This window comes from Manis javanica, chromosome 5, assembly GCF_040802235.1.
Source record: "Manis javanica isolate MJ-LG chromosome 5, MJ_LKY, whole genome shotgun sequence".
Taxonomy (NCBI): domain Eukaryota; kingdom Metazoa; phylum Chordata; class Mammalia; order Pholidota; family Manidae; genus Manis; species Manis javanica.
The window spans coordinates 118,369,768-118,395,820 of NC_133160.1; the positions used below are offsets into that span (position 1 = coordinate 118,369,768).

The following is a 26,053-nucleotide window of genomic DNA, read 5'->3' on the forward strand; positions in this document are numbered from 1 at the left end:
GACTCTTACCTCTACCTTTTACTAGGATCAGTCTCAACTTTATCTCCTTAGAGGCCTTTATTGGTTTTTCCATATTAAACGTCCCCTCCTCACACCATGCCATAAGTAACCTCTTGTTTCTTTCAGATAATTCATCATGATTTTTAATTTACTTATGCCTTGTCTCCTTAACTAGAAATCTAAACTCAAACTTATTGAAGAGAGAAACCAGATCCTATACTATATATTTTTAACCTCAGAGCCTGTAACAGTATTTGGGACTGAATAAGAATTTAGTAGTTGATTGAATTAATAAATGAATAGAACATTACATAACACTGTTCTTGATTCAGTGTCTTTTTACCTAACCATTGAATATCAACATGTATTGGCCCATGGGCAGCTCTGCCACCAAGGACCTTTTTTACATGAAAACCATCCTTCTGCCCACCACCCCTTCCCTTTCCCCCCTGTACCTAGGCTAAAAGTCTTTTAATCTCAAAAGGCCTTACTTTGCTCCAAAGCTTTCCTTGACTCAATTTTGTACCCCTCCCCCAAGTCTGAATGACATACCCCTAACAGTTAAAATAACACCGAGTGTACTCTGCATGAGGCAATATTATCAAGTGGTTGGCACTGGAGCCATGCTGCTTGGATTTGAGCCATGTTACTACTACTTGGGCACTTTAATTTCACATTACTTCACGTTCCCTTTATGTAAAATAGAGCTAGTAATATAATTGGATTTTTGGAAGATGGAATCAGATTGTGTAGGTCAAGTGTTAAGCACAGTATCTGGCACACAGTTAAGAATAAATGATTTTTAGCTATTATTTTTACACAGCAATTTCTTGTTGTCTTTTCCCCGTAACAGTGAAAAATTTTTAAAGGCAGAAATATCGTCGTATTCACACTTGATTCCTAAGCATCTGATACATAGCTGGGTTTTATATTTACTGAATTTTCTTCCTCTTCTATTTCCTTCAGGTCATTCTTAAAAATGTTCCCACTGCTTTCAGTTTGGTCTCAATTTGTTACAATGACCATCAAGAACCAAGACACTTTCTCTGAGCTTGTCATTAGTTTGTTTCTATGTAACAATGTAAAAGTACTTCCAAATTGACTTTTTTTCTCCTTCAAAATTAATTTCCATTGTTGTAACTCCAGGGGGATGTGAGGAGGGGTGCGGAAATCTGTCTCTAAGCCCTGGGCAAATTACCTTTGAAACCGAAATCAGTTGAAGGGAGAAATGAAGTGGGAGATACTCATTCATAGCTTGCAAGCAGTCGTCCACTTCTGCTCTCCCATGTCTCTCGCTACCTGGCTGCTGCAAAAAGGGACCCCACCCAACCTCTCTGGTTCAGATATGCCCTCGCTCCCCCTAGTAATTACTTATTGATATGAAGATAAATTACGTCTCTCCAACCCTTGGAAATACCTATTGGTGTGGAGATACATACTAAGGCCAGGCAAGAGATTCTGGAAATACTGCAATTTTACCCACAGTTGTAAACTCAAGTTATGCAGCAGTAAAGAAAAATTGGTTTCATTCCTTTAGACAATGAACTTTATACAAATTTCCTTGCAGATTTTACCATATTATGTGTTAAGACATTTTTGGTTACTTCCGTAGTAGTTTCAATTTCTTAACTGTCTTCAAATTAGTTGCGTACTCCAGGGCCTCAATAAATGTTTAAATCATAATACATGTTTAAATTAAAATACAATCCCTTTTCACAGTTATACACAAAACTACTAGGCTTTTGTGACAAGTGATCTGACACCAACTAAGAAAGTACATACAGCAGCACCCAGAGTACACAGTGGTAGCTGTAAACGGGCTGGCCCAAACTTATCCTAAATAAATTTCCGGTTTTCAACACTGAATTAGGAGTCCCGCGGAGCACCAGGAAGCGTCTTTCCCCTTAAGATGGAAGGTCCGGTTCAGGTGAGAAAACTGCACCTCCCGGAGTACCAACCTGAGCAGGGTGACACTATTTACTGGTAATCTACTTACTCCCAGGGACATCCGGGCTGCGAGGAACGGGGCGACGTGCTGACGTTACGTCACGTTCTCCCGCGCGTCCCGGTTCCCCGCCCCTCTCCGCATTGTGACGTTCCCAGGGAGGAACGAAGCGTAAACAGCGCAGGGCATTTCGGGAGCGGGATTGTTTCACGCAGGAAGCAGGCTCCATTTTAGCGCCACCCGCCGTCGCCATCTGTTTCCCTTCCTTCCCCGTAAACCCCCTCCTGTCTCCGAGGCTGGCCTAGGCCTTCGGAGTAAAGGAAGGGGAGGGGAAGAGGGAGAAAGGGGAGAAAAAGGGTGAGTCGAGGTGAGTGGTAGAGGCCAAGGCGCGAAGCACGTAGCTCGGCCGACGAACTGCCTGACGTGCCGGTACTGCTGCCGCCTCGCGTTCGGCGCCCGCGCGAGTCGCAACGAAACAGCGGCGCCAACAGCGGAAACCGGAGGGGAGCAATGGCGGCCGACAGCCGGGAGGAGAAAGGTTAGTGCGAAGAAAGGTGACAGGCGGGGCTCCGGTGGGTCGATGGAGCTTGGGCGTCTTTGAGGGATGGGGGTCGGGGAGGTGCGCCTTCCCCCTGCGGGGTGTTCCCCTCACCGAGACGGCCTGCCCTTTCGCCCTCTCTCCCCTTAAGACCTAGCACTTCTTCTCGCCCACGGTTTTTATTTGCCTAATTTCCCTTTTCACTGTCCGTTGAGCTGTCCTGGGCGCGGCTGAGGGAAGGCCTGTTAGGAGTTGCAGGCCCCTGGAGTTTATTTCCTGGTAGGATCATGCGGATGTAATGCGTATTTTCAGAACTACCTTTTCTGTTAGGCTGTATTCTAAATAACCTTAATGCCACTATCAAAGCGGGTAATGTAGTAAACGAGCGTGTTTAAGTAGTGTAGGAAGATTGTTAATCTCGACAAATATATACAAGTAACTTCTGACTGTTCTGTTAAATAGGCACAGTGGCAAGAATTGCTGGTTTGGTTCCTCGAGTACTTACTTTGGAAAACATGTTTGAAAGGGTAATTACATGATTAGGCCTGGCAAGAAAAAATCCTGACCACTAGTCTCAAAGAAACGTTTCTCCCAGAGGGTACAACCAGGAACAAATGGGTGTAATTTATAGCGAGTCGGAGGGATGAAATTACAGTGCAATATAGCAACAACGGATGTTGCCAGAACGGAATGTATGTCTTTTGAAATACCGACCTCCCAGGCTCTAGAGATGTTAAGGTAGATCTTGAATCAATATGTGACTGGGGAGTGGTCTTTCTGATGCTGCCCCGAGGTCTTTTCCAACCCTCAGATTGCCGTGGTAGTTTTGGTTGATTAAAACGTGGCACTACTGCTCCCTTGTTATCTCAACAGATCTACTCTTCTCTGTGCCTAATTTGGGGAGGGAATTTGTTAAATGACTCGAGTCAAGTTGTATTAAGCCAGTGGTCTCTTCTCTAAGAGAAAGAAGAGTCTTCATGCTTCAATAAACTGCTCTAGGATAGCTTGGGAAGTGGAGTGGGTAGAACTCCTACTTAAACGAATCTTTAAAAAGCGTCCCCTTTTTTGAGAAACTGGAAGAAATGTGAACATGGAATTGCATGGTGGTAGTGAAGAAGAAAAACTTTTAATTAGTAAGCACAATTATTAAAGTAGATTATTTTTAATAAGGAATCAGTCAACATTTTGTCAGAGTGTACTCTATGAGCTGTGTGTATGGGAGTGGGTGGTGGTTGTGAAATAAATACAAAATGCATAAAACTCAGTACTCAAGAATTCATTGTTGAAGTATAGTTGTAATTCACTAATAGACACAGTAATGTATGTTGAGTAAGAAAAGTAGGTGGTATTTTAAAAATTTTGTTTTAGAAATGGTTTAGTAATGAAAATGCCATCCTAATATGTACACTTTATAACTCTTTTTGGGAAGTAGTAAAGCTACCTTTTAACAGTACTTAGGATAAATTGTCCAACTTTTGAAGGCTCTCACATTTGTGTAGTTTTTTAAAAATCTTAATTTCCATAATTGACCACTTCTGTTTTAAAACTTCTAATATAAGTGTTTATCTTTATAGTTTAGATCAAAGATGGTTTCTAGTTTACTGGGAAAGCTGGCAAATGAAAATCTACTGGAATTGCTTATTTAAGTTTGTAATGGAAAGATTTCTAGAATAACCCACTTTGCAAATAAGGAAACTGAAGCCCAGGGTGTCTTACTTGATCATGGTCACAGCTTGAATAATAGAATTAGAATTAATACTTAACTTTTCTTATACTTGAACAAGGAAAAGTAGGAAGCTAAATATTTATTGCCATCAGTTACTACCTTGTATGAAGCATTAGGGAATAATAAAGATAAGCCTTGTAAGAATCTTAGGCATGTCAAAAACCATAGGTGTCTTCCTAAACAATCCCATAAATGGTGTGAGATCTTGATAACAAATGTTTACATTGCAGAAGTTTACTTTTTGTAATGGAACAGTTAAAAAAAAATTTGGTCACAGAGTCCTTGGATTATTGGGCTTTGCACATTAATCTGTGTAATAAACAGACATTAACTTCTATAATGTTTCTGTAATACCCATAATAGGAGCTGAAACCTCTATAACTGGACAGATAGCCAGCTTCCTCTGAGTCCTGTGGTGATTATTTGTTCCAAAAGTGGATTTGAAAGATGTTTGAAAGACAGTAATGTCAAATGCTCTTTTTCTATGTGAGGAAATACGTCTTTTGTAATAAAAACACCTTGTATTTTCTTAAGCTCTTAAAAAGTTCTCTCTGAAAAACAGTTACAAAAATTCACTATATCCAAAATGTGGATAATGAGTTACCACTTTTCATAAGTAACATGTTTTCCACATTACCAGGCTGGAAGCTCCATGAGGGCCTGGAATACCAGTTTCCCTATACAGTAATTGTGTCTCAGTGCCTTAAGTAAATGATTTGCAAGTAAAGCATTAGCCCAAGGTTGAACTTAATAACTGACTAGTTATGTAACGTGACATTTGCTATTGATAACGGAAGCTAACAGTGTCTCAGTTTAAATTATATAGTTACATGTAAATATGTACACACAGTTACACACACACATACACACACACGCTGTATATTGGTACTGTAGGCCTCACTATAGTAAGTCTTTAGGATAAGATTGACTTTCTTGGTCCACTTTAGTTAGGGCTCTATAAAACATAGAGTGTGTGTTTGATATTCCAGTGTATTCGTTTTCCCATAATAGAAATAGGATAAAAATTGTGAATGGTCTCATTAGACTTCGATTTTATGTTTTTTGGAAGACAGGCAAGTTAGATGGTATACCCAAGTCTTTTACACCTCATTTAGAGGACTGACAGTGTTGAATGACAAAAAGTAACTGAAATCTGGTCTTATGTAAAATGTAACAACAGAAAGGGAGGTTTTAGGAAATTTTGCTCTACTGCCAAACTGCACTAAAACTTTATTAAATGAATTAAAGTAAGAAGTATAATGGACTTTGGTATTCTGTGTTAGAAAACAAAATATGTAGTATATTTAATTGCCTAGTTTTCTTTTAAATATGCTAGATCATAGTCTGATGCTGGACCTTGAAAAAAAAAAGTAATTTGTATCTTGACTCAAGCTTCCTGGGTTAAAAGAAAAAAAGGTTCGTGTGGCAGTTAAAGGTTGATTTTTCTACACTGATAACCCTGGAGTTAAGGTTTATGGTGTTTCTGGGCCAGGAATTTCAAGATTTAGGTGTCATTCTGGTATAGTCGAAAGACCCCTAAGTTTGGATTCAGAATTGTGAGGTTTTAGTCAAGTCACTTCAGTTGTGTGGGCTTCATTTTGGAATTCTTACTACATACATAACCTAAAGGTTAAACTATTTTGAAAGCCAGTTAGATTTTCAAGTTCCCATATTTATTAAAAACAAACAAAAATCTTAGTCATGGTAACAAAAAGCAGACCTTGTTCTAACATCTTGGTTTTTGAACAGGATCTAAAAACAATGATTCTTTTTATTTCCTTGTTTTGCCTTGTTAGACCCCTGGATCTCAAAACTCATTTTGCCAATAGTTTGCAGTGACAACTACAATTGTGCTAGCTTGCATCAGTGTTGAAAATGAAGTCACTATACATCATAGACTGGATGCAGAACGTTCAGTTGATTGCACTTATTACACAGAGAGTCAAGCTAGCAGTAGCCTGCTTTATTTTCTTTTTAATTGAGGCAACATTTAAAAGTCAGACTAATTCTAAATAAAAATCTGAATTTGAGAATCCTCTTGAAAATTTGGAAGATCAAACAACATGGTACTTGGATTATGTAATAATGGATAATGTACTTGGATTATGTAATATTGGATAATGATGAGTTAAGTTAAAGAGCAAGCATGGTCTGTGTTCAGGCAGCATTAGTAAATACAGTGATTTGCCAGGTATAAACCCAGATTGTCTCATGCAGAACGTTAACACATCTTAACAGAAGGCTATCAGGACTTCTCCATCTGGTTGTTTTCAGGTGAGACTCTGGGCCCTTGATGATTAAATAGTCTTTTAAAAAATAGGGTCTGTATTTTTACATTAAATCTTCAGTTTTCAAAAACAAAGCATCCAAGAGCCACATTCATCCTATAGACTATTAGTTCATAAAACTTCAGGATCGATGTAAATTTTAGCTGTAAATGGAAATATTGCTTAGTGAAGTATTTTATGTTTCATTTGAGGTAGTTTGTTGCATGGACACATTGTAAAAAAAATTCATTTTGTTGTGATGTCTTAAACACAATTTTCAAGGTCTTAAAAAGACTATAGTTCCTTATATAGACTTGCAATGTGAAGTGCTTTGTCATATAGAAATGCTGCATTCGAGTTAACTTTTTTACTACATGATTGTACGTTTGTAGAGCTCTTCTTAACCTGGCATTTGCTAACCTGTGTTCATTTTACTGTTAATAGTCTTAGGTTGGGGTCCTACTGTCAAATTGCTATGAAGTAATTGAAAATATATCTCTATACTGAGCAATGATGTTAAATTTCAGGGTAAGAGTAATTTAGAACGTTTATTAAGGTAAAGTCACCCTCGAGAACTAATGCGTGTTACCTTTGTCTCTTAAAGAGCTGATTATTTTTTTTCCAAAAAAGATATGCCACTGATGAGTCTTAAACAGCACTAACTTCTGAGAATATTAAAATAATCTTTATTTATAATTAATTCATCCTAAATTGAGAAGATTAAAATATATACAAGTGCTTTTTTTAGTCAATGAAAGATGTGGTCAGAGGAAGCAGATTAAGTTAGTTTTGTAACATAGTACTAACACTAACCTTTTTAACCTAGATTTTGTTTTTTAAAAAGACACTTTACATTTACAATTAAAATGTTTTAGTTTAAAAAAAACTAGGTAGATATTAAAAACATCTACCAAGGATTCGACATTTCTCCCAACAGTAAGTGGAGTCTGTGTCCTCTGAACCTGAGTACTACTTTGTGATTGATTACCTTGGAAGAAACTACTGTGATAGTGTTGCTGAGCTTCTGCCTGGCCCTTTCTCTGTTGGGATGTACATTTTTAGAGCCCTACACCACCATGTAAAAGGTCTGCCTATCCTGAAGTTGCCATGGTAGGTAGAGCATGACCACAGAAAGAAAGGCTCTAAAGCCCCAGCTATATTTTGAGTCTTCGCAGCCTAGGAGCCAGCCTGACACATTGCATAAGCAAGCCTTCACATGATTCTGTGCCTAGTCACCATGTGATTGGAGCCATATGAGAGACTCTAGTTGAACCCCAGAACCATAAGCAACAATGATAATTGCATGGTTTTAAGCCACCAGGTTTTGGAGAAGCATGTTATAAAGCAATAGATAATCAGAATTGTCTTACTGAAAAAAGTATTTTTTGTGTTCTGGACTACATTTTTTTATAATATATTACTCTAGACATTAACAAAAGGTTTGTGGTAGGTAGGGTTTTATTAGAATCTGATAGTGATAGGGAAAGGCTTATAGGTTAAAAACTCATCAGGAGGTTCAAATAACTGCCCTCTTCTTCTTTCCCCAAACACTGATCTTTTTTTTCTAAATGCCTCTTAGGAAAGGTGTAGAAACTGGATCTCAGACTGGGACTGTCACAAGGAGACTTAACTCTTATATGATGACCTGGATTTTCTTGCTTCCAAATCTAAATCTCTTTGTCCTCTGTATCATATTTCAGTAAATATATAAGTGGTTTCATTGTTGGAGAGAAGTAATATAAAATGTGATCATTTATATCATGGCTTGGCAAACTTTTTGTAAAGGGTCAGATAGATAGTAAATAATATTTTAAGCTGTGGACCACATAAGGGTTTGTCACATTATTATTTTTTTTAACAGAACCTTAAAATTGCAAAAACCATTCTTGTGTTAAAAACAAGCGATACGCAGAATCTGCCCTATAATCTTAGTTTGCCAGTATTGTGATAAAACCACAATTAGGTTATTTGGTGATCATGGACTATAATTTGTGTGAAAATGTGTATACCATTAAGTGAGGATGTTATGATCTTAAAATAAATTTAAGATGCTGTAATGTTGGTAATGCAGAGCTTTCTGGCACACTAATTTGAAGTTCCTAGGTACACAGCCTTTTAATAATATTTTGCATTGTTGTTTTCTTACACTTTGGTTAAAGGTGCTTTTAATGTTCTTAATCTAATTTAACCTTGAATTTAGAAAGCCTGGACTCTAGTTTCATATCCATCTGTTTTTAGGCAGGTGAATTTGCCAATTTGAACTTCTCAGCTTCTCTCTCTTTACCTGCAAAGTAATGGATGATAAAACATATCTTAGGTGTTTCATATGATATGTATAGTTCATATATATCAAAGTGATAAAATGTTAAAATAGGCATTGGTTAATATTTGTTGTCTTAAAAATTTGTACATGCTTAACACTGCAGCCAATCTCAGAATTTGACTAATACAATTATTAAGGCTTTTTTTAAACAGTAAAACCCTTTTTTTATAGGGACACTATTAATATTCAGGCATGTCTGAAATTTAAATTGATCTGCACAATTCTTTGATTCTAGATTTAGCAAGTACAGAGTAAAATTTCATGTGAATGGTTCAAGCTTTCTTTGGGTTGATACAATGATTTCATGAAAAGATTTTCATAACCTTAATTTACTTAGTTGCCTATTTTGTTGTGACAGTTTTATAGTTTTTCTTTTTGGTTCTACAAGTTTGATTCTGTTAAGATCTGTTGAACCTCCCCCCCCCTTTTTTTTTTAACTGACAGGAGAGCTTTAACCCAAGAATCATTAAATATTTGCAAGACTTGGATTTTTTTCTGTAAAAGTATATTTTTTTGTTGTTGTTTATAATACGAAGTCTAAAAATTGAGTTTGCCACCATTCAGATCTTCAGAAGGAGTTTCCTCCCTAGTAAAAATGAATCCAGAGGATGAGTTAGAAGCCTTTTTGGTTGGTGTATCTTGATTCAAAAAATAAATAAATAAAAATCCATATTGTATATGTCCATTTTAGGAAAATGGTAAAGTACAGGTAAGCACTCATCACTCAAAGAAATCAGTTGCCAGGTGTTCTTAAATGGCAGCTGTGTCTGACACAAAATACAGAAGGTGTTACCTTTTCCCTATCCTATGTAATCTTGCTTTCCTTCTTATTTCCACGTTAATTGTTTTAGTTCTTTTTAGTCACTGATTTCCGTCCCTGTTTGGAAGAGTTGAATCCCATCTGACCTGTTTATAGACCTTAAACTAATAACACTTGCTATACTTCTGAGTGGGTTTTGCTTTTTTGGCTGGAGCCATAGGTCTAATTGTCCTATCTCATGTTTTCATGCCTTTATACTTTTCTTTACAATACCTTACATTTGGAAAGATATTTTTGGTACTGTAATACTTAGTGTTCAAAACATTTAAAATTAGCTTTAGTGTATTGTAAAAAATACCAGTTTAAGCATGTATTTCTAAGTTGTATTTTGTACTTTTAGACGGGATGGGGCTGAGGATGCAGTAGAGTTCTAAGTTTTTGTGATCACTGACTATGTCAATTATAGTTAATAGTTCCCTTGTCTGAACAGGTTGTACTTTTATAGGCCATAACAGTAGCCTCAAAGGTTTTTGATTGTGTAGCACATCTATTTTTTATTTTAATTTTATTTTGACATTATTTCAAATATAATAGCTATAAGAATAGTATAATTTTTTAAACTTTTCAACCGCATTCCACAGATGTTAACATTTTACCACATTGGTCTAATTCATATTCTCTCTCAGTGTATAATGTGTGTATATATGCATGCAGGCATACTTTTTTGCTGAACCATTTGTCAGTTGCAGACATGATGTTTCTTTGCCCTAAATACTTTAATTATGTATTTCTTAAAAATTAGGACTTTGATTGTAGTACTATCAAAAATTAGGACTTGATTGTAGTACTATCGAAATCAGGGAATTAACATTGATACTTATATATTCTGTAGACCTTATTTGGATTTAACTAGTTTTCCCAGTTATGTCTCAGATCATGTACTGTATTTGTGCCATTAGGTCATTTAGTCCCCTTTAATCTGGAGTTGTTCCTTAGTGTTGGTATTTCATCACACTGACATTTTTGGATTCCTTTTATTTTGAGTTTGTTTGATGCTTCCTCATGTACAGGTTTAGATTTTGCATTTTGTATAAGAATACTACAAAATATTCTCATAGCAACACACCAGCAGGTCTATGATACTGATTTAATCCACTACTGGTGATGTTAACCGGTTACTTATGATTTTGTTAAACTGGAGTCTGCCAGATTCCTCCACTGTAACAAATTACATTTCCTTTGGTAATAAGTATCTTGTGAGGAGTACACAGTCTTTGATAATCACATGTTTATAAGTTACACAGAAATATTTCCTAATTTATTGTTTGTGTTTTAAAGCAGTTACAAAAATTAGAAATAAAAGATTGAGATACAAATATAGACGTCTGGCCTTTTCTTTTTGTGTCTTAGTATATCCTTTCATACTCGTGGGGTGCACGTTACACCTGGCTTTGTAGAACAGAGCTCTGTATCATGTCCTTTATTTTTTATGGTTTTATAGGAATTATTCTTGTGTCTTGATCCTGAAATAAAAGCTGTTTGAGAGTTGTCTTTATATATTTGTAACCTCAAAATAGTAAGGACTCATAAATAAATGTTTAATGATAATTTTTCTGTATCACTTTCTAATTTTCTTGCTTGCAGATGGAGAACTTAACGTTCTAGATGATATTTTGACTGAAGTACCAGAACAGGATGATGAACTGTATAATCCAGAGAGTGAACAAGATAAAAACGAGAAAAAAGGTAAGATTTCTATTATTTTTGTTTTAACAACTGTACAGTAGACTTAATTTCTTAAAGTGACTTTGCTTTTATACCTCTTCCTTGAGGCAGTTAATACCAAAATTACAATCATAAAGTGTTGTACCCAATTTCATATGAATAAGAGTAATTTTTTTCTTGAAATGTGTGAAACATCCCAAATATATGAATTTATTTAAATCCAGTATCTGAAAGCTGTGTTTTCTTTTGACTAACTTTGGAGTAAAATATTTCATGACACATTTTTAAAATGAGGCTTTTTATTCCTTTGCTGTATATTATATGTAAATCTTTGGTGATCAAGTATCCAAACACTCTTATATGCTGTTTTAAATTGTATTTTTAAGGATCAAAAAGAAAAAGTGACCGAATGGAGTCTACTGACACCAAACGACAAAAGCCTTCTGTTCATTCAAGACCATTGATTTCTAAGCCACTGAGCTCATCAGTTAGCAATAACAAAAGAATAGTTAGTACAAAAGGAAAGTCAGTTACAGAATATAAAAATGAGGAATATCAAAGATCGGAAAGGAACAAGCGCCTAGAAGCTGATAGGAAGATACGTTTGTCAAGCGGTTCATCCAGAGAACCATATAAAAGCCAACCAGAAAAAACTTGTCTCCGCAAAAGGGATCCTGAAAGGAGGGCCAAATCCCCTACACCAGACGGTTCTGAGGTAGTAAATATTATTGCAGATATAAAACAGAAAACGATTCTTTTTGAGGCTTTAGAACTATTTATTCACTCTGACCTTATCTGTTATATGACTGCTGATTCCCTTTTTCTTTAAACATCAGAGAATTGGTCTTCAAGTGGATAGACGTGCAAGCAGATCCAGCCAGTCTTCTAAGGAGGAAGTGAACTCGGAAGAATATGGCTCTGACCATGAGACTGGCAGCAGTGGTTCTTCTGATGAACAAGGCAACAACTCTGAGAATGAGGAGGAAGGGGTAGAAGATGTGGAGGAGGATGAAGAGGTAGAAGAAGATGCAGAGGAAGATGAAGAAATAGATGAAGATGGAGAGGAGGAGGAGGAGGAGGAAGAAGAGGAAGAGGAAGAAGAGGAGGAGGAGGAAGAAGAGGAGGAAGAAGAATATGAGCAGGATGAGAGAGACCAGAAGGAAGAGGGAAATGACTATGACACTCGAAGTGAGGCTAGTGACTCTGATTCTGAGTCCGTTTCCTTCACAGATGGGTCTGTCAGATCTGGTTCAGGTACAGATGGATCAGGTACTATTTATATTTATAAACTTAGCTTTTTTCTTCCTTTCTTTAGTTGACCTATTGGGGTTACAGTTTATTTTCTGTCTCATAAGTTTTTTAGATTCCAGTTGACCTTATTTTTTTTTGAGAATTTTCATTAACTTTCTTATAAAAGTGACACACTTTGGTGCTGTTAAAGATTTATTAACAGAACTCATTGTTCTTTTGTCCTGAGAATAGTAGTTGGGACCTGAAAATGAGTAGACAGGTTCCATGTGAATATATCCACATATTTGAGATCATAAATGTAAGACCAGTAATTTTTATTTATGCAAAAAAGATGAAAAATCTTTGGAGATTTTTCATGGTAATGCTGGATTTAACATACAGAAATTATGTTTTTCTGATCTCTTTAATGTGGTTGTCATTCACTGAATCCAGTTCCTACAGTGTGTCAAGTAGTAATGTGGAGTCAGTGAACATAACAAACGTGTGAGATTTCATAAGTCTCTTTGTCATCTGTTTGGGTGAGGTTTTCAGTCATTTATATTAAAAGACATCAGTCTGTTCACTTTGTCTTACTCTTTGCTCTGAGAAAAGTTATTTTAAGACTTGAAAGTCAGGTATCATTCAAAGCCAGCAAGCCTGGAAATAAATGCTTTTTTGTCTATAGCCCCCATGGTTGTAAGCTTTAAATGGGCTTAGCTTTGTAATGTGCTGTATTTTCTGCTGCACTTTTTCCTTTTCAGCCCTGAGTTATGAAAATCAGTGTATTTACAAGCAACTTGCTACTTCTGTTTGGGGAAGTAGTTGGTAGTAAATTACAAAGGGAAATACGCGTAAGTTAAAAGAGAAAGAACTTAGGATATGTTTGGAGTTTTCCATCTTCAAACTAGTTAGACCTAGAATTGTCTTTCAGGAATAGTAGTATTTTCTCTGTTTGTTCAATAACAATAGAGCTTAGGGCTTGTACTTTCAAGTTAGAGGACTTGGATTTGAGCCTAGGTTCTAAGCCACCTGGAACTGTGGGACCCTGGCCAAGTTGCCTAACTCTTTAAGGTGATATTTCCTTTTCTGTAAATGAGAGTAATGGCATGTATCTGATGAGATTGTTATGAGAATTAATGGAGATGATATATTTAAATCTTTAAAAATAGTTAATTCTATCTATAGAGTCATTATATAATAGGTACAAGGTCATTGTTCTTTTTCAGCTGTTATTTTTATAAAAATAACTGTTTTCTCCATTTTCCTTCTAATTGAAAAATAAAGCTGGTGTAATTAAAAAGTATCAATAAAAAGAGATAGGAGAGACTAATTTCATTTTAGGTCCTCATTATATGCTTATGAAGTTCCAAATTAAGCTTGATATGGTTCTTTTCATCTGTTGAAGATTCCTAGTTTTTTATAGAAGTGCATAGGCAATCATTTAAGATTCAGGGATAAATTTTACATTGAATTTGAAAATAAGAGCAATAATCCAGAAAGGACATGGTCAAGAAGAACGAAATCGAAGACACAAAACAAACAATGGCAACCAGAATGGAATTACTAATTTACTATAGTGTTTTTTTTTAATAGTTCATAAGCTTTGTGTTCTAGAGTTCATCAGACACCTAAGATAGAATCAGAATTGAAATTGTGATGAAGAATGGTAGTATACGTTTTATAAAGAGGATTAATCTGATGCATAGAGGGGAACACAATAAATTTTCTGAAAGAATAGTTTTTGCTGTGCAGGTTTTTCCCCCTTGGAGAACTTTATTCAAGACCACTTTGTGTATAGGATAAATGGATCTCAGAATGGCCATGCATTTTTGTTTGATTGAAATTGGTGAGAGAAACAACAAAATGGCCTATTTTATGGACAGTGTCTTTGAAATGGAATACCTTTTTCTGAGGAAGTGGAGGGATGAAGAGAGAAATATAGGGACTAATAATTAGGGATTATGCAAAAACCAGACTGATAACATTCTTTTTTATAAATTTATTAAGGTATTATTGATACACATTCTTATGAAGGTTTCACATGAAAATACAATGTGGTTACTACATTTACCCATATTATCAAGTCCCCACCCATACCCCAGTGCAGTCCCTGTCCAAGACTGATAACATTTTTGTTTGAATTTTTGTTACTTAAGTTGTAATGTCTAAAAAATCTTGTTTGAATTCATTTTAGATGAGAAAAAGAAGGAAAGGAAGAGGGCTAGAGGCATATCTCCAATTGTATTTGATAGAAGTGGAAGCTCTGCATCAGAGTCATATGCAGGTATTCTCATTTTACCTTTATTTGTGCTCATACTTGACTGATTCTAATGTAACCTACTGTAGAAAGTGTGTGGAGGCTGTAGTTTAGTGTGAACTTGTTGATGTCCATTAGTATTGATTTTTGGCATGTTCAGTGTAATAATTCTAGAGGAAACTAAGCTTTTTCTTGTTATTTTAATCCTGTTCTGTTACTGCTTAAGTGGAATTTCACTTTTTTTTTTTTCTTGGAAGATGATGATTCAGTGACTAGTTTTCTGAGTGGGAAACTGTTCAAATATACATCTTTTTAAAAAATCCAAACAACCCAAAAAGCAAAACACTCGTACACATTGAGAAGTATATTTTTGTGTGTGGGTGCGCCAGGGAGAATAATTTGTCTTAAATGAGAACTTTATGTGACAAGACTGTAGAAATTTTGTCTTATCTCTATTTAAAGCTCAATCTGAACAAATGTACTTTGGCTAAATACAGGTTCAGAAAAGAAGCATGAGAAATTATCATCTTCCGTTCGTGCTGTCCGAAAAGGTATCATTTAAATTTGAAATTGTTTTCATTGCATGCTGCATAAAGTCATTATTTTGCCTTATTGGTTCTCCATTAATAGTTGGTTTTAATGTAGTAATGTTCTGATATATTACACTTAAGGAAAATATTGATAATGTCATAAAGCTGCATTTTCACTTCTACTGTATCTTAGAACAATGGCAAATATCTCAGTATATTTTAGTTTTGGACACGATGGATGATTTTTTAGTAACCTAGTGGTCTGTTATCAGCCTGAATAATCTGATAAATCTATACAGTTTGGAGCCATTCTCATACTTAAGTGTGAATCTGATATATCGGAACATCACTAGATTAGGTTTACCTTCTTTCAAAATGCTGGTGTCTTTTCTTAACTTTGCTTTATTATGTGTTGTGGCTTAGCTTTCCAGGTTGAATGGGTGATTATGAATTTAAAAGTTTTAGCTGGGTTGTGGAGGGCTAAATTTCAGTACAGCTTATACACTCTTATGTGTGATAATGACCTCCGGTTAATCAGTTTGGATTTCTTTCTTTCAGATCAAACCAGTAAACTCAAATATGTCCTACAGGATGCAAGATTTTTTCTCATAAAGAGTAACAACCATGAGAATGTCTCTCTTGCCAAAGCTAAGGTATTGATTGGCATCAGTTCCATTGTAACTATTCTAGTCTTGAAAATTTTAAATGAGAAGGTGAACTTGAGTGTTTCAAGTAGCATTAAGATACTATGATTTTCATTACAGCTTTTAAGATCCACAGCCTGTTTGCCCCTTAGGGTCTGCTTTACGGCTGGTTAGGCAACCTAATAGTAATTTGACTTTTCTTTTAAATCTTTTAAAAATAATTTTAGAACTCAAGATATTCGATACTGAGGAATAATATGTATTTTGTATTTGTATGGTGAAGACTTTTTTGTTTGTTTCTATATTCAATTGCTCATTTATTATACTAACCCTTTTTTAAAGTTTCTGTAGGTAACCAATTTTTATTTTATATTGATGCTTGTTTTATACCTTGAAATGTTCTTAAAAAGAGATCATTCCTTTATAGAGAGTTTCTTTTATTTTTATAAGTAAGATCACTTGGATTTAGAAGGAAAGGAAAGAATTAGCTTAAAGACCTACCCTGGGCTTTACAAAAGGCTATGCCCAATAGGATGTTGTAAGATACTAATTTCTTTTTATGTTTTTGCTATAACGATATATCTGTTTGTTACACAAACTAATATCTTTCTGTTCTTGGTTTAAAATGAGTAACTACAGTTTCCCCTGATTTTTAGGAAGTTAAAATTGAAGTTAAACATTTTTCTAACCATGTTAGCATCAGTATCCTTTATTTCTAATTTAAGATAAGCATTACCTGTCAAACTGTATAGACAGAGGAATAATACAGACCAGATAGCTACCTAGTGGAAGTTTGTTCTTTAGCTGAAGTGGATTTAGGCAGAACTTATTAAGCATTTAGTATAAATGAGATCTGGTTTGTATGACCAGATTGAACTGAAGTGGAGCTTCTATTTTATATTACAATGGTATCTTTTAATCTATCATGAACAAATAATTCATTAAAATCTTCTTCAGTCAATCTGTTAATACAAAAAAAAATTGAACTTAAGTAAAAAACATGAGAAATGCTAATAAAAACTTCACAGAAATTCTTTGCTTACAGATTTCCTAATACAATAATTTTTAATTACTTGGTTAGGCACAATTTTTCAAGAAGAAAAATGTACATATTGTGATGTTGTGATGTACTTTTAAGCAGCATATTTTTACCATAGTAAGTGATTGTGATATTAAAATAATTTTAGATCTTTTTATTATGTAGAATTCTAGCCCACCGATTTGAAACACTGCCTCCTCTCTTTGTGATTACTATTTTTAAAGATTTTGATAAGGTTGTTAATCCTTTCCGTATTTCTCCTCAGTTCTTAATATTACATTATTCTGACAGCTAATAAAATCTTTTTTCATCATAGCTTACTTGAATTTTAAGTACAACAGTATCAGTAGTATTGTTCTTTTGCAAATAAAATTAGAAGCATGAATAATTTGCAGTAGTTTCAGTCTGTGATCCTTACATCATTTGACAGGGTGTATGGTCCACACTGCCTGTAAATGAGAAGAAATTAAATGCTGCATTCAGATCTGCAAGGAGTGTTATCTTAATATTTTCTGTCAGAGAGAGTGGAAAATTTCAAGGTAAGAGTAAAAATAATTATGGTGTATAAGAACATTGGTTAATTAGCATCTATACATTATGTTGTGCTTTGATTCCCCTAGGATTTGCAAGACTTTCTTCAGAATCACATCATGGAGGATCTCCTATACATTGGGTGCTTCCAGCAGGAATGAATGCTAAAATGCTGGGAGGTGTCTTTAAAATTGATTGGATTTGCAGGTAAATTACATGCTTAATGTAGATAATTAAAAATTGCCCTTGTTTTGAATGGACTAACAGTTGGGACTAATGTTAAAACTCCACAGTTGTTTAGTTTTAATTTATTATCTCTGATTATTAGTCTCTGTCTCATTAGTAGGCTGAGTTGGATCCATAAAATTTAACAATATTAATATTCAACCATTGTTACAATAAAAATAACATCAATATGCTTAGCTTGTCTTGTTCACCACCTTTATAATACAGGATGCAAAGGGCAAAGATTTATTTAGTGGAGTTGAATATTTCATTTGTTTTCTGTATTAGTAATAAAATAGTTAATTTGTCTTGAATTAGACAATTGCCTGGGATGTTATCTGGCATATATCTATGTACTTTTAGGGATTAACATGTCATTTAGTTACTGGGAAAGGGAGAAATAATCACTGACTTGGTTGATGTTTTGGAGGTGACTAATTTGGTTGTAAACAAGTAGTGTTTTTAAAGGAAGTTATAGATTAGTTTGTACTGTGATCTTTTGAAACTAGAGAAATTAAAATTTAAGTATGTTTATTAGAAAAATAGACTTAGTTTGAACACTGAGTTACTACCATTTATTTTTATGTTCTTACTAAATGATTAAACAATGTTTAAAAAATAATTTAAAAAGTCAATTTAGGTGGTACAAACTTGTAAAACTTCCTGAAATGGAAGCTTTTATAGGATTAAGAGTGAAAAACAAGGAAGAGATGTGTAGAAAATATCTGATTGTTTGGGTCCCCTATCCTTGTTTGGCATGAGAAAAGCCCAGAGATCACTTGGTGTTTGGGGATTGGCTCATTTCTGGTAGAGTGGAGAATTGACAGGCACACACAACTTAAATTTAAGTTTCGGTTTGCTTATGGGACATCTTGGTCAGAAGTAGCTCTATCTTGGGTCTAGAAAGTTATTTCAGCATCATGAAGAAGCTGATTATTTAAGCAAGCTTTGTGCAGCATGCAACAAATCTATTTTTGCTAAATAAATATAACCTGAAAGAGACCATAGGGATTTTTTTTAAGTTATATATTGGCTTAGGTCTTGGGTTTTGATGGATATGGAGGAATTATATAAGAAAAAGAAGGAAAAATGCTATTCATATTCAGGAAGGAAGACTAGCACAAGTGAAAGAATAGAAACAGAAACCATAGGTTTATGGGAGGACGGAGCAGGTAATTGGGAGTGAGGTATATGGCTAGGATAGAGAGCCCACATTCATTGTGTAGTGATATAATGGAAATAGTGTATTAGGTTTATTGTTAATAGAGTAGCAAAGAGCTATATGCATGAAAATGTATCATTATCCATCCCATCATTACTTTCTATAGGGAAAAATTAGAAGGAATCTAAATTGTCTCATAGGAAATTGGTTAAGTAACTTACAGTTCACCAGTTAAGCGTAAAATGCAGAAATAATTGTCCATGTTAACAGTATGGATAGGTGATAATAAATGAAAAAGCAGAATAATATTGAAATGATTGAAATGCAAGTGTTAAGGTGGTGAGACTGTAGGTGATATCCCCCTGGTGACAGTTTATAGGGAAAACAAGGTGCTAGTTCTTTCTCTGCCAAGATGGTGTGAGGTAAACGGCAGAATTTTCAGAATCTACTGCCTAGCCTTAGTTCATTTACATATCAGTAGGTATTTACACACCACTGCACGGCCTCCCATCAATCTGGGACAAGGGATGGAGAGAAAACTGCCATTCTCTCCTCCCCTCCATTCCTGCTGGTATGTAATTGGTCTGGCATTTGCCATTCACCAAGGACCCATCCATGGAGTTCCTGCCAGAAGGAGTGGGCTAGGGAAGGAGAGAGTCAGCTGAGTCCAGAGGAGTCGGATCTGGGGCTGGCTAGTGACTGTAAAAAATAAAAGCCTTTCTTGGGGTGGATTAATGATTGTGCATTGAGCATTGACTCCCCTATACAGAATTTTATTGTTGTTAACAACCATTTGATCAATAAATATGAGAGATGCCCTCTCAAAAATAAATAAATAAATAAATAAAAATAAAAGCCTTTCTACCAGCCTACCCTTTCCCATGACTTATTTCAATTTCACCCGATTAATAGGGAACTTGTCCCAGGCAAGGAACACCCTTCTCTATGGGGCTACAAATGGACATTTTTATTAGTATTATTTTTGGTTAGTTAAATATAAAGGCCAAAGGAGGAATTTGTTAGTCAATGGTTTCATGACTTAGAAACATTATTAGTGTCACTGGAAAATATTTGGAGGTAATACTTTCTTAGAAATAGAAGAAATAATTACCTAGTTTTAGATTGGTTGCAGCAAATTACATTTTGAGTGTTACTTGTTCTTTTATTCTTTATTTTTCAAATTATTGATACAGAAATTTTTTTCTTAATTTTAGAAAGTGGGTTAATTTTTCATAATTATTGTCTTCATATTCCTCTTCATTTACTTAATAGCTATTTTACTAACTTGCCTTAAATATGTATAGCAGCAGAAGAGGTACAAACCCAGTAGTTCATCTACTAATACTTTGTGTAGAATTTTGGTTAGGGAAGCTTATTTTCAAGTAAGTTTTAGATTTGCCTAGTCCCTAAGTAAAAAACTATGATTTTAACATTTCTAATTAACTCATAAGTTATGTTCAGGAGTAATTTTATCATTCTTAAGAGTTCTGCAGGGACACGTGATAATTCATTAATACTTAGGTAAGTCTCTTGAACTTCCTAAGTTCTCTGTATAAAATGAGATTTACATTTGCTATCACTAATAGTAACTTTTTCATATTTTTTCTTTTTAGATATGGTAATTATTAGATTTATATATAAGTACCCTTTGGATTTGATAATAACTAAATTTAAGTTTCTGTAGGTGTGGTCCCTAGAACACATCAGTATCATCAGTAGAATTTCATCAGGAGTATCTGATTGATTGCTGAAATGTAGAATCCTGAGACCCAACTCAAACCTGTTCCTAGTGGTTCGGGGGTTTTGTAGGCACACTGAAGTATAAGACCAGAGGGTGCATGTTAGCAGGTAGGAGAGTGGAGTATAAAAGTTGACTTACTTAAATTGCTACTGAGAGCTCAAAATAAAACTTTATACTCTGTATCCAGAATTAAGTCTATGACTATATTTTATACTTACCCTCTCTCACATACATTGCAAATAACCCATTTCTCTTTTCTTCAGGCTTTCTCCACTACTCCTTTTACCTTTAATAACCAAACCACTGTCCAGTACATTAAAGTTTCTGTATACTTTTACACTGCTTTGTTGCATTTGCTCCATTTACCAAGGTCCTTGAAGTCAGTGAGTCACCACTCTCTTGTTCTTGGACATACTCACAGTAAAGATAGTCATTTTGTGCCTTCCTCATTATACTTGAATGCTCAAAAGGTAACTGTTAGTATGTTTATTCTATAATTGGGGTGACCACGGGCCTGCAGTTTCTCTTAACTTATTCTAAGCCCTATTTTGACTAAGGCCTCATAGTTCTGATATACCCTGGCTGGGATTAACTAGTTTGTCAAAACATTAGGCTAATGTCATTAGAATCTAGTTAGAACCAATGCCACCAAGGAATCTCAACCCCAAGCTGAAACAGGTAAGTTCAGCATATACCTGTGTTTGGAACTGTGGGTATTCCATTGCTAATATTTAAATAGTGATAACTGTGCAATAATAATGTGTAACTTTCCTGTATTTTGGTGCCTGTAGGTTATTCCTTTCCTCTAACTATTTTTTTAACTGACAATTTACAGGAAGTATCTAAGACAGTATTAAACAAAATACAAAGAATTGTTAACTAGAGATCTGCCTCTGGATATTCTAGACTTCTGGTATATGGATTTATTTTAGCTTAATAATACCTTTTTTTTATTATTATTATTATTTTTTTTTTTACCTCTCATACCCTGAAAAGGTGAAATAAAATTTAAGATTGATAGGTGAAGTAATGTTTTTATTAGACAAAGAATCTAGGCCTTTTAGTAATACCTAGTGGGTGTTGCCGTCGTTCATTGCCCACTTCCCCTGTACAGTGATATCACCATCACCTTAGAGCATTGCCACTTTGTTACCTTAACTTTAGATTTTCCCTGTCAATGTCAAAATTTCATCTGGGGTTTAAAAAAGTTACATAAAATTTGAGCAATCAGTATTCACCTTGAAGAAAATACATGAAAGATGAGAATAAATGGTTATATAACTTTCTACTGTACCAAGTTGCTTGTGTTTTCCTTCTCATTGCTTCAAATGTAACTGCCTTAACTCTCAACATATGGCTTTTCCTGACTCACTTTTTTTTTATGGCTTATCCCACATGTCACTTCTTCCAGGAAGCATTTTCTGATTATTTTCCTTTCTCTTCCAAATAAATACGATCATCCACATTAACAAAACAAAACTCATGTGTTCTATTTATGGTACCCATTCTACAAAATAATTGTGTGCGCTTGTTTATTCTTATTTAATAGTTGTTCGAAGAAAGGTTAGAAATGTAAGCAGTTCTTTATCTTACTCATCTTTATACGTCCATCTTTGGCTGAGTAATTTGTATCATAGATATATATATAGTTCTATAATTAAAGCATTTAATTTTGTATTACTTATGCATAAATAGGTAAATACTTACCTAATGCTGCTAATCGCTGGTTATTTCTTGACAACCAATAAGTATTCATTTTGTGTCATTTTTGCATTCAGCAAAATGATAAAGAACAATACAAAAATACGGGATATGTTTCTGAAATTGGTGAGACCATTTTGCCCTCTGGCTCAGAGAGCTTAGAACCCGGATATGCTTACATGATGTAGATACGGCATTGTAGTGTAAATGGAGGGCATAATATATGCAAATGAATAAATTTATAATTAAAATATTTGTATTGAGCCATTCTGTGGGTAGTGAAGAATACTGATTTACTGAAAATGGGGGGACCCTTGAATCTGGGCAAGTATAGGACCAAAGATAGGGACAGTTTATTTTCATTTGGAATTTACTGCCTGGTTAAGAATATTAGCTCTTGATCAATCAGTCAATACTACAATTTTTTGAGTACAGAGAAGCATGAAATACCATAAACATTATATATGTCATTTCATTTGTAAACTAAACTAAAACAAGTACGAAGTAAGTGGTGAAATCCTTGTTTATAAGATGAAAGGCTCAGAAGTTGAGAGAAAGAGAAACTTAGAATATAAACCCCAAACTGTCTTGGTGTCCAAGCTCGTGTTTCATGCACTATATTATTTAGCTTTCTTTGAGAACACTGGAGAATGTGAGAAGAGTGTGTCTCTGAAAGAGCTCCCTCTCTGGGGAATAAGCACTACCAGGCTAAATAAATAATTCTTTAAATATTAGCCACATTTAAGTTATGATTGACTTAAGGAATTCACTACTAAAGTTTAAAGGATTTTACAAAGACTATAATTAATAATACTTTGCGTTTAGGCGTGAATTACCCTTCACAAAGTCGGCTCATCTCACCAATCCTTGGAATGAACATAAGCCAGTAAAAATCGGACGTGATGGACAGGTTTGTTGTACAATTGATTTTTTAAAAACACATATGTAATGTATACTTTCAGAGTTCTTTATTGCAGGACATTTTTTAAACCATTTCTAAAAGAATTTATGTGAAACATTAAGGGTAAATGTTCTTAATTTGGAGTTCATGATTACTGTGATTATGGCTGATAAATAGTACCTCCATTAATGTTGAAAGATAGATAACTATATGGTACTTTCATTAATACAATCAAAGCAAAAGTTTTTAAGAATTGGCCTGATTTAAAATGTTTTTTGTTATTACTGTTTAATAAGATTTTGCACTTTGTACAATATGCATTTATTTAATGCCATTTGACATCTTTGTTGAAGTTTTCTATGAATAGAATGAAGCTTTATGAAAAGATAACTTTATATGTATTTAGGTTTTCAAGGCTGAAAATGAAATTAAAAGTGTGTAGTGATTTTAAAATAAACCAAATCTTTGACCCTCTTAGTTTTCTACACATAATTTTGAAATAGAAGTAACGTTTTCATTGCTCATAAGTAAAAATGTTGTTAATTGAAAATGAAAACTTAATTTAAAAAAGCCCTCAGGTTAGTCTGCCTTTGTAGTTAATCTCATTTGTATTTCAGTGTAGTTAGCATTTCATAATTATCAAAGTTGTTGGCACACACTAACATGTTTTTCCTCTACTATATATTAAGATAGATGACTGTCCTGATACTTTTGTATTTTGCACAAAGAAATAATTCCCTTGTTTGCAGAGGGTGATTGTTAACAGAAGTTTAAGCAACTGCATTTGTTTTGTTAACTTCAGAGATTTTTACATTTAGTTTTTACCCTATGTAACGACATAAAAAACACTTTTGAAAGGTTTTTCAAAAACCTTCCAAGGAAGTTTATTGGAACCCTATATGATCATCATCCCTGGGAAGGAAGCCTCCAAGTCAGTCTGTTTTTGTTCTTGCCCATCAGGAAAATACAACACATCTGTAAAGTTTCTCCTGTTTTCGTCTTATAAATTGCCACTTTACTATTCCAGGAAATTGAACTTGAATGTGGAACCCAGCTTTGTCTTCTATTTCCCCCGGATGAAAGTATTGACTTGTATCAGGTCATTCATAAAATGCGTCACAAGAGAAGAATGCATTCTCAGCCCCGATCAAGAGGACGTCCATCCCGTCGAGAACCAGTCCGGGATGTGGGAAGGTTAGAAACGTTCTTTGGACTGATAATAGGCACATGTATCAGAATAACATGATGGAGGAATGAATGTGATTCGTCAAAAGTTTGTCCTGCGGTAAAGAAGAAACAGAAAATCCTCAAATCAAGCTGCATGGACTAGTTTGTGGCTTCATTGAGGATTTCACATGGTCACCTTGGTCTCAGTCATTTTTCAAGAGGAATATGGGGATCTTTCCTTATGCAGAAAGAATTACTTGCTAAAGAGCAATAACCAGTTTAGATCAGTTAATATTCTGATAATTCAATGTATACCATTGAAATGAGGTAGGGCTTTGTTACTAAGAACAGGCTAGAAAGGAGGAAGTCTTTATTTGCAAAAATTGTTAATGTTTTGTAAAAAAGCCTTTTCTTTCAGGTGTATCTCTGGATAAGCCTGATCAGATATGGGACTTTTATAAAGGATCACTAATATTTTTTCAGAAGATGACGCCTCATTTAGAGGATAAAATATTTTAAGTTATTTTGATATTCAAGAGGAGCATTATGGGACTGTTTCAGATTTTACCACCGTGATGTGTTAACCCCATTGCCAAATATTCTCTAACATGTACCCAGTGAATTCACACATCTTGCTGAGCTTCTGAAAACAATAGGTTCTTTCCAAAGGGGATCAAGTGGCCCTGGGAGACCCGGCAACAAACCAAAAAGAAGGGCTGTTGCTGTGTCTGTTTACAGCTTTTCCAGATGCTGGCAGTACGTACCTGTGGACTTAAAGTGTTTTTTAGAGGATCGCCATGTTTATTGATCACTACTTTATGAACTAAACAGCATTTTCCAGGAAAAGGGGGTTTAACTTGTTACAGAATTGGAGAAGTCTTTGCAAAGGACTGATTTAAGCCCTTCTACCCAACACCTTCCCCTGTGTAGATTTGCATACAGCTAAATCTAAAATATTCTGCTAAAGACTGTTGGATGTATGGTTGATGGGATGAAACCTTTGGTTAAGTTTCCTTTTGGTGGAAACTTCCTGTGGTAGGTACAGATAATCCAACAAGAGTCCCCATTTCTTGAGCTTAAAAAGGACACTGTCAAGTAGGTAGGAGGAAACCTGGCAGAGCCCCCTTATTTTTGGCCTAAAAGGACTGAACACCAAGATGTCTTTTGAAGTTTTAAGCTAAGAGGTTTCCAGTGCAATACAGTACATACAAGTGAAGTTTTTACCTCAGTTTTGCAATGGACTGCAAACTATATTATTACACCACTACACCTTCTCAAGCCTGCCAGGGCCTCCATATATGTTTGTGGCTTACAGCTTAAAGTCAGTAGTTGGACTACTATATGAACTGTTACTATCATGTTTTATACCGGTCGTATATGCACTCCCCAAACTACAAGAAAGCGGTATGTTTATTTTTTAAACCAGCTTTTAATCTTCTTAATTTATTGATGGAACTGTTTTTATTCTGTTGGGGGGCTTGGGGTTTTATTGCACTTTGCAGTCTGAGTGAACTTGTGTTGCAGAAAGTTAAGCACTTGGTATGCAGAGAAATTGCTGCAAAACTAGTGATGTCAGGTTATAAAGTTTTTATTTGATATTAAGGGTGAAAAGATATTACCTAAAATACTTGGATTTCTGAA

At 34.9% G+C, this 26,053-nt stretch overlaps 1 protein-coding gene across 4 annotated transcripts in view; it reads left to right on the forward strand.

Annotated features, from left to right (window-relative positions):
- The first annotated feature begins 2,159 nt into the window (after positions 1–2,159).
- The window catches only part of YTHDC1 (YTH N6-methyladenosine RNA binding protein C1), a 31,101-nt gene continuing 7,207 nt past the window's right edge, over positions 2,160–26,053 (forward strand). For 2 of the 4 annotated variants that reach the window (XM_017672704.3, XM_017672705.3), the window contains exons 1-10: positions 2,160–2,483; positions 11,204–11,305; positions 11,671–11,999; positions 12,121–12,553; positions 14,709–14,798; positions 15,860–15,954; positions 17,415–17,523; positions 17,605–17,722; positions 23,170–23,254; positions 24,273–24,439. In XM_017672704.3, the coding sequence (XP_017528193.2) occupies positions 2,456–2,483; positions 11,204–11,305; positions 11,671–11,999; positions 12,121–12,553; positions 14,709–14,798; positions 15,860–15,954; positions 17,415–17,523; positions 17,605–17,722; positions 23,170–23,254; positions 24,273–24,439 (1,556 nt within the window). In that variant the 5' untranslated portion in view covers positions 2,160–2,455. Of the gene's footprint in view, positions 2,484–11,203; positions 11,306–11,670; positions 12,000–12,120; positions 12,554–14,708; positions 14,799–15,268; positions 15,323–15,859; positions 15,955–17,414; positions 17,524–17,604; positions 17,723–23,169; positions 23,255–24,272; positions 24,440–26,053 lie in introns of all 4 variants that reach the window. The other 2 variants (XM_017672702.3, XM_017672703.3) reach the window with 2 other exon arrangements.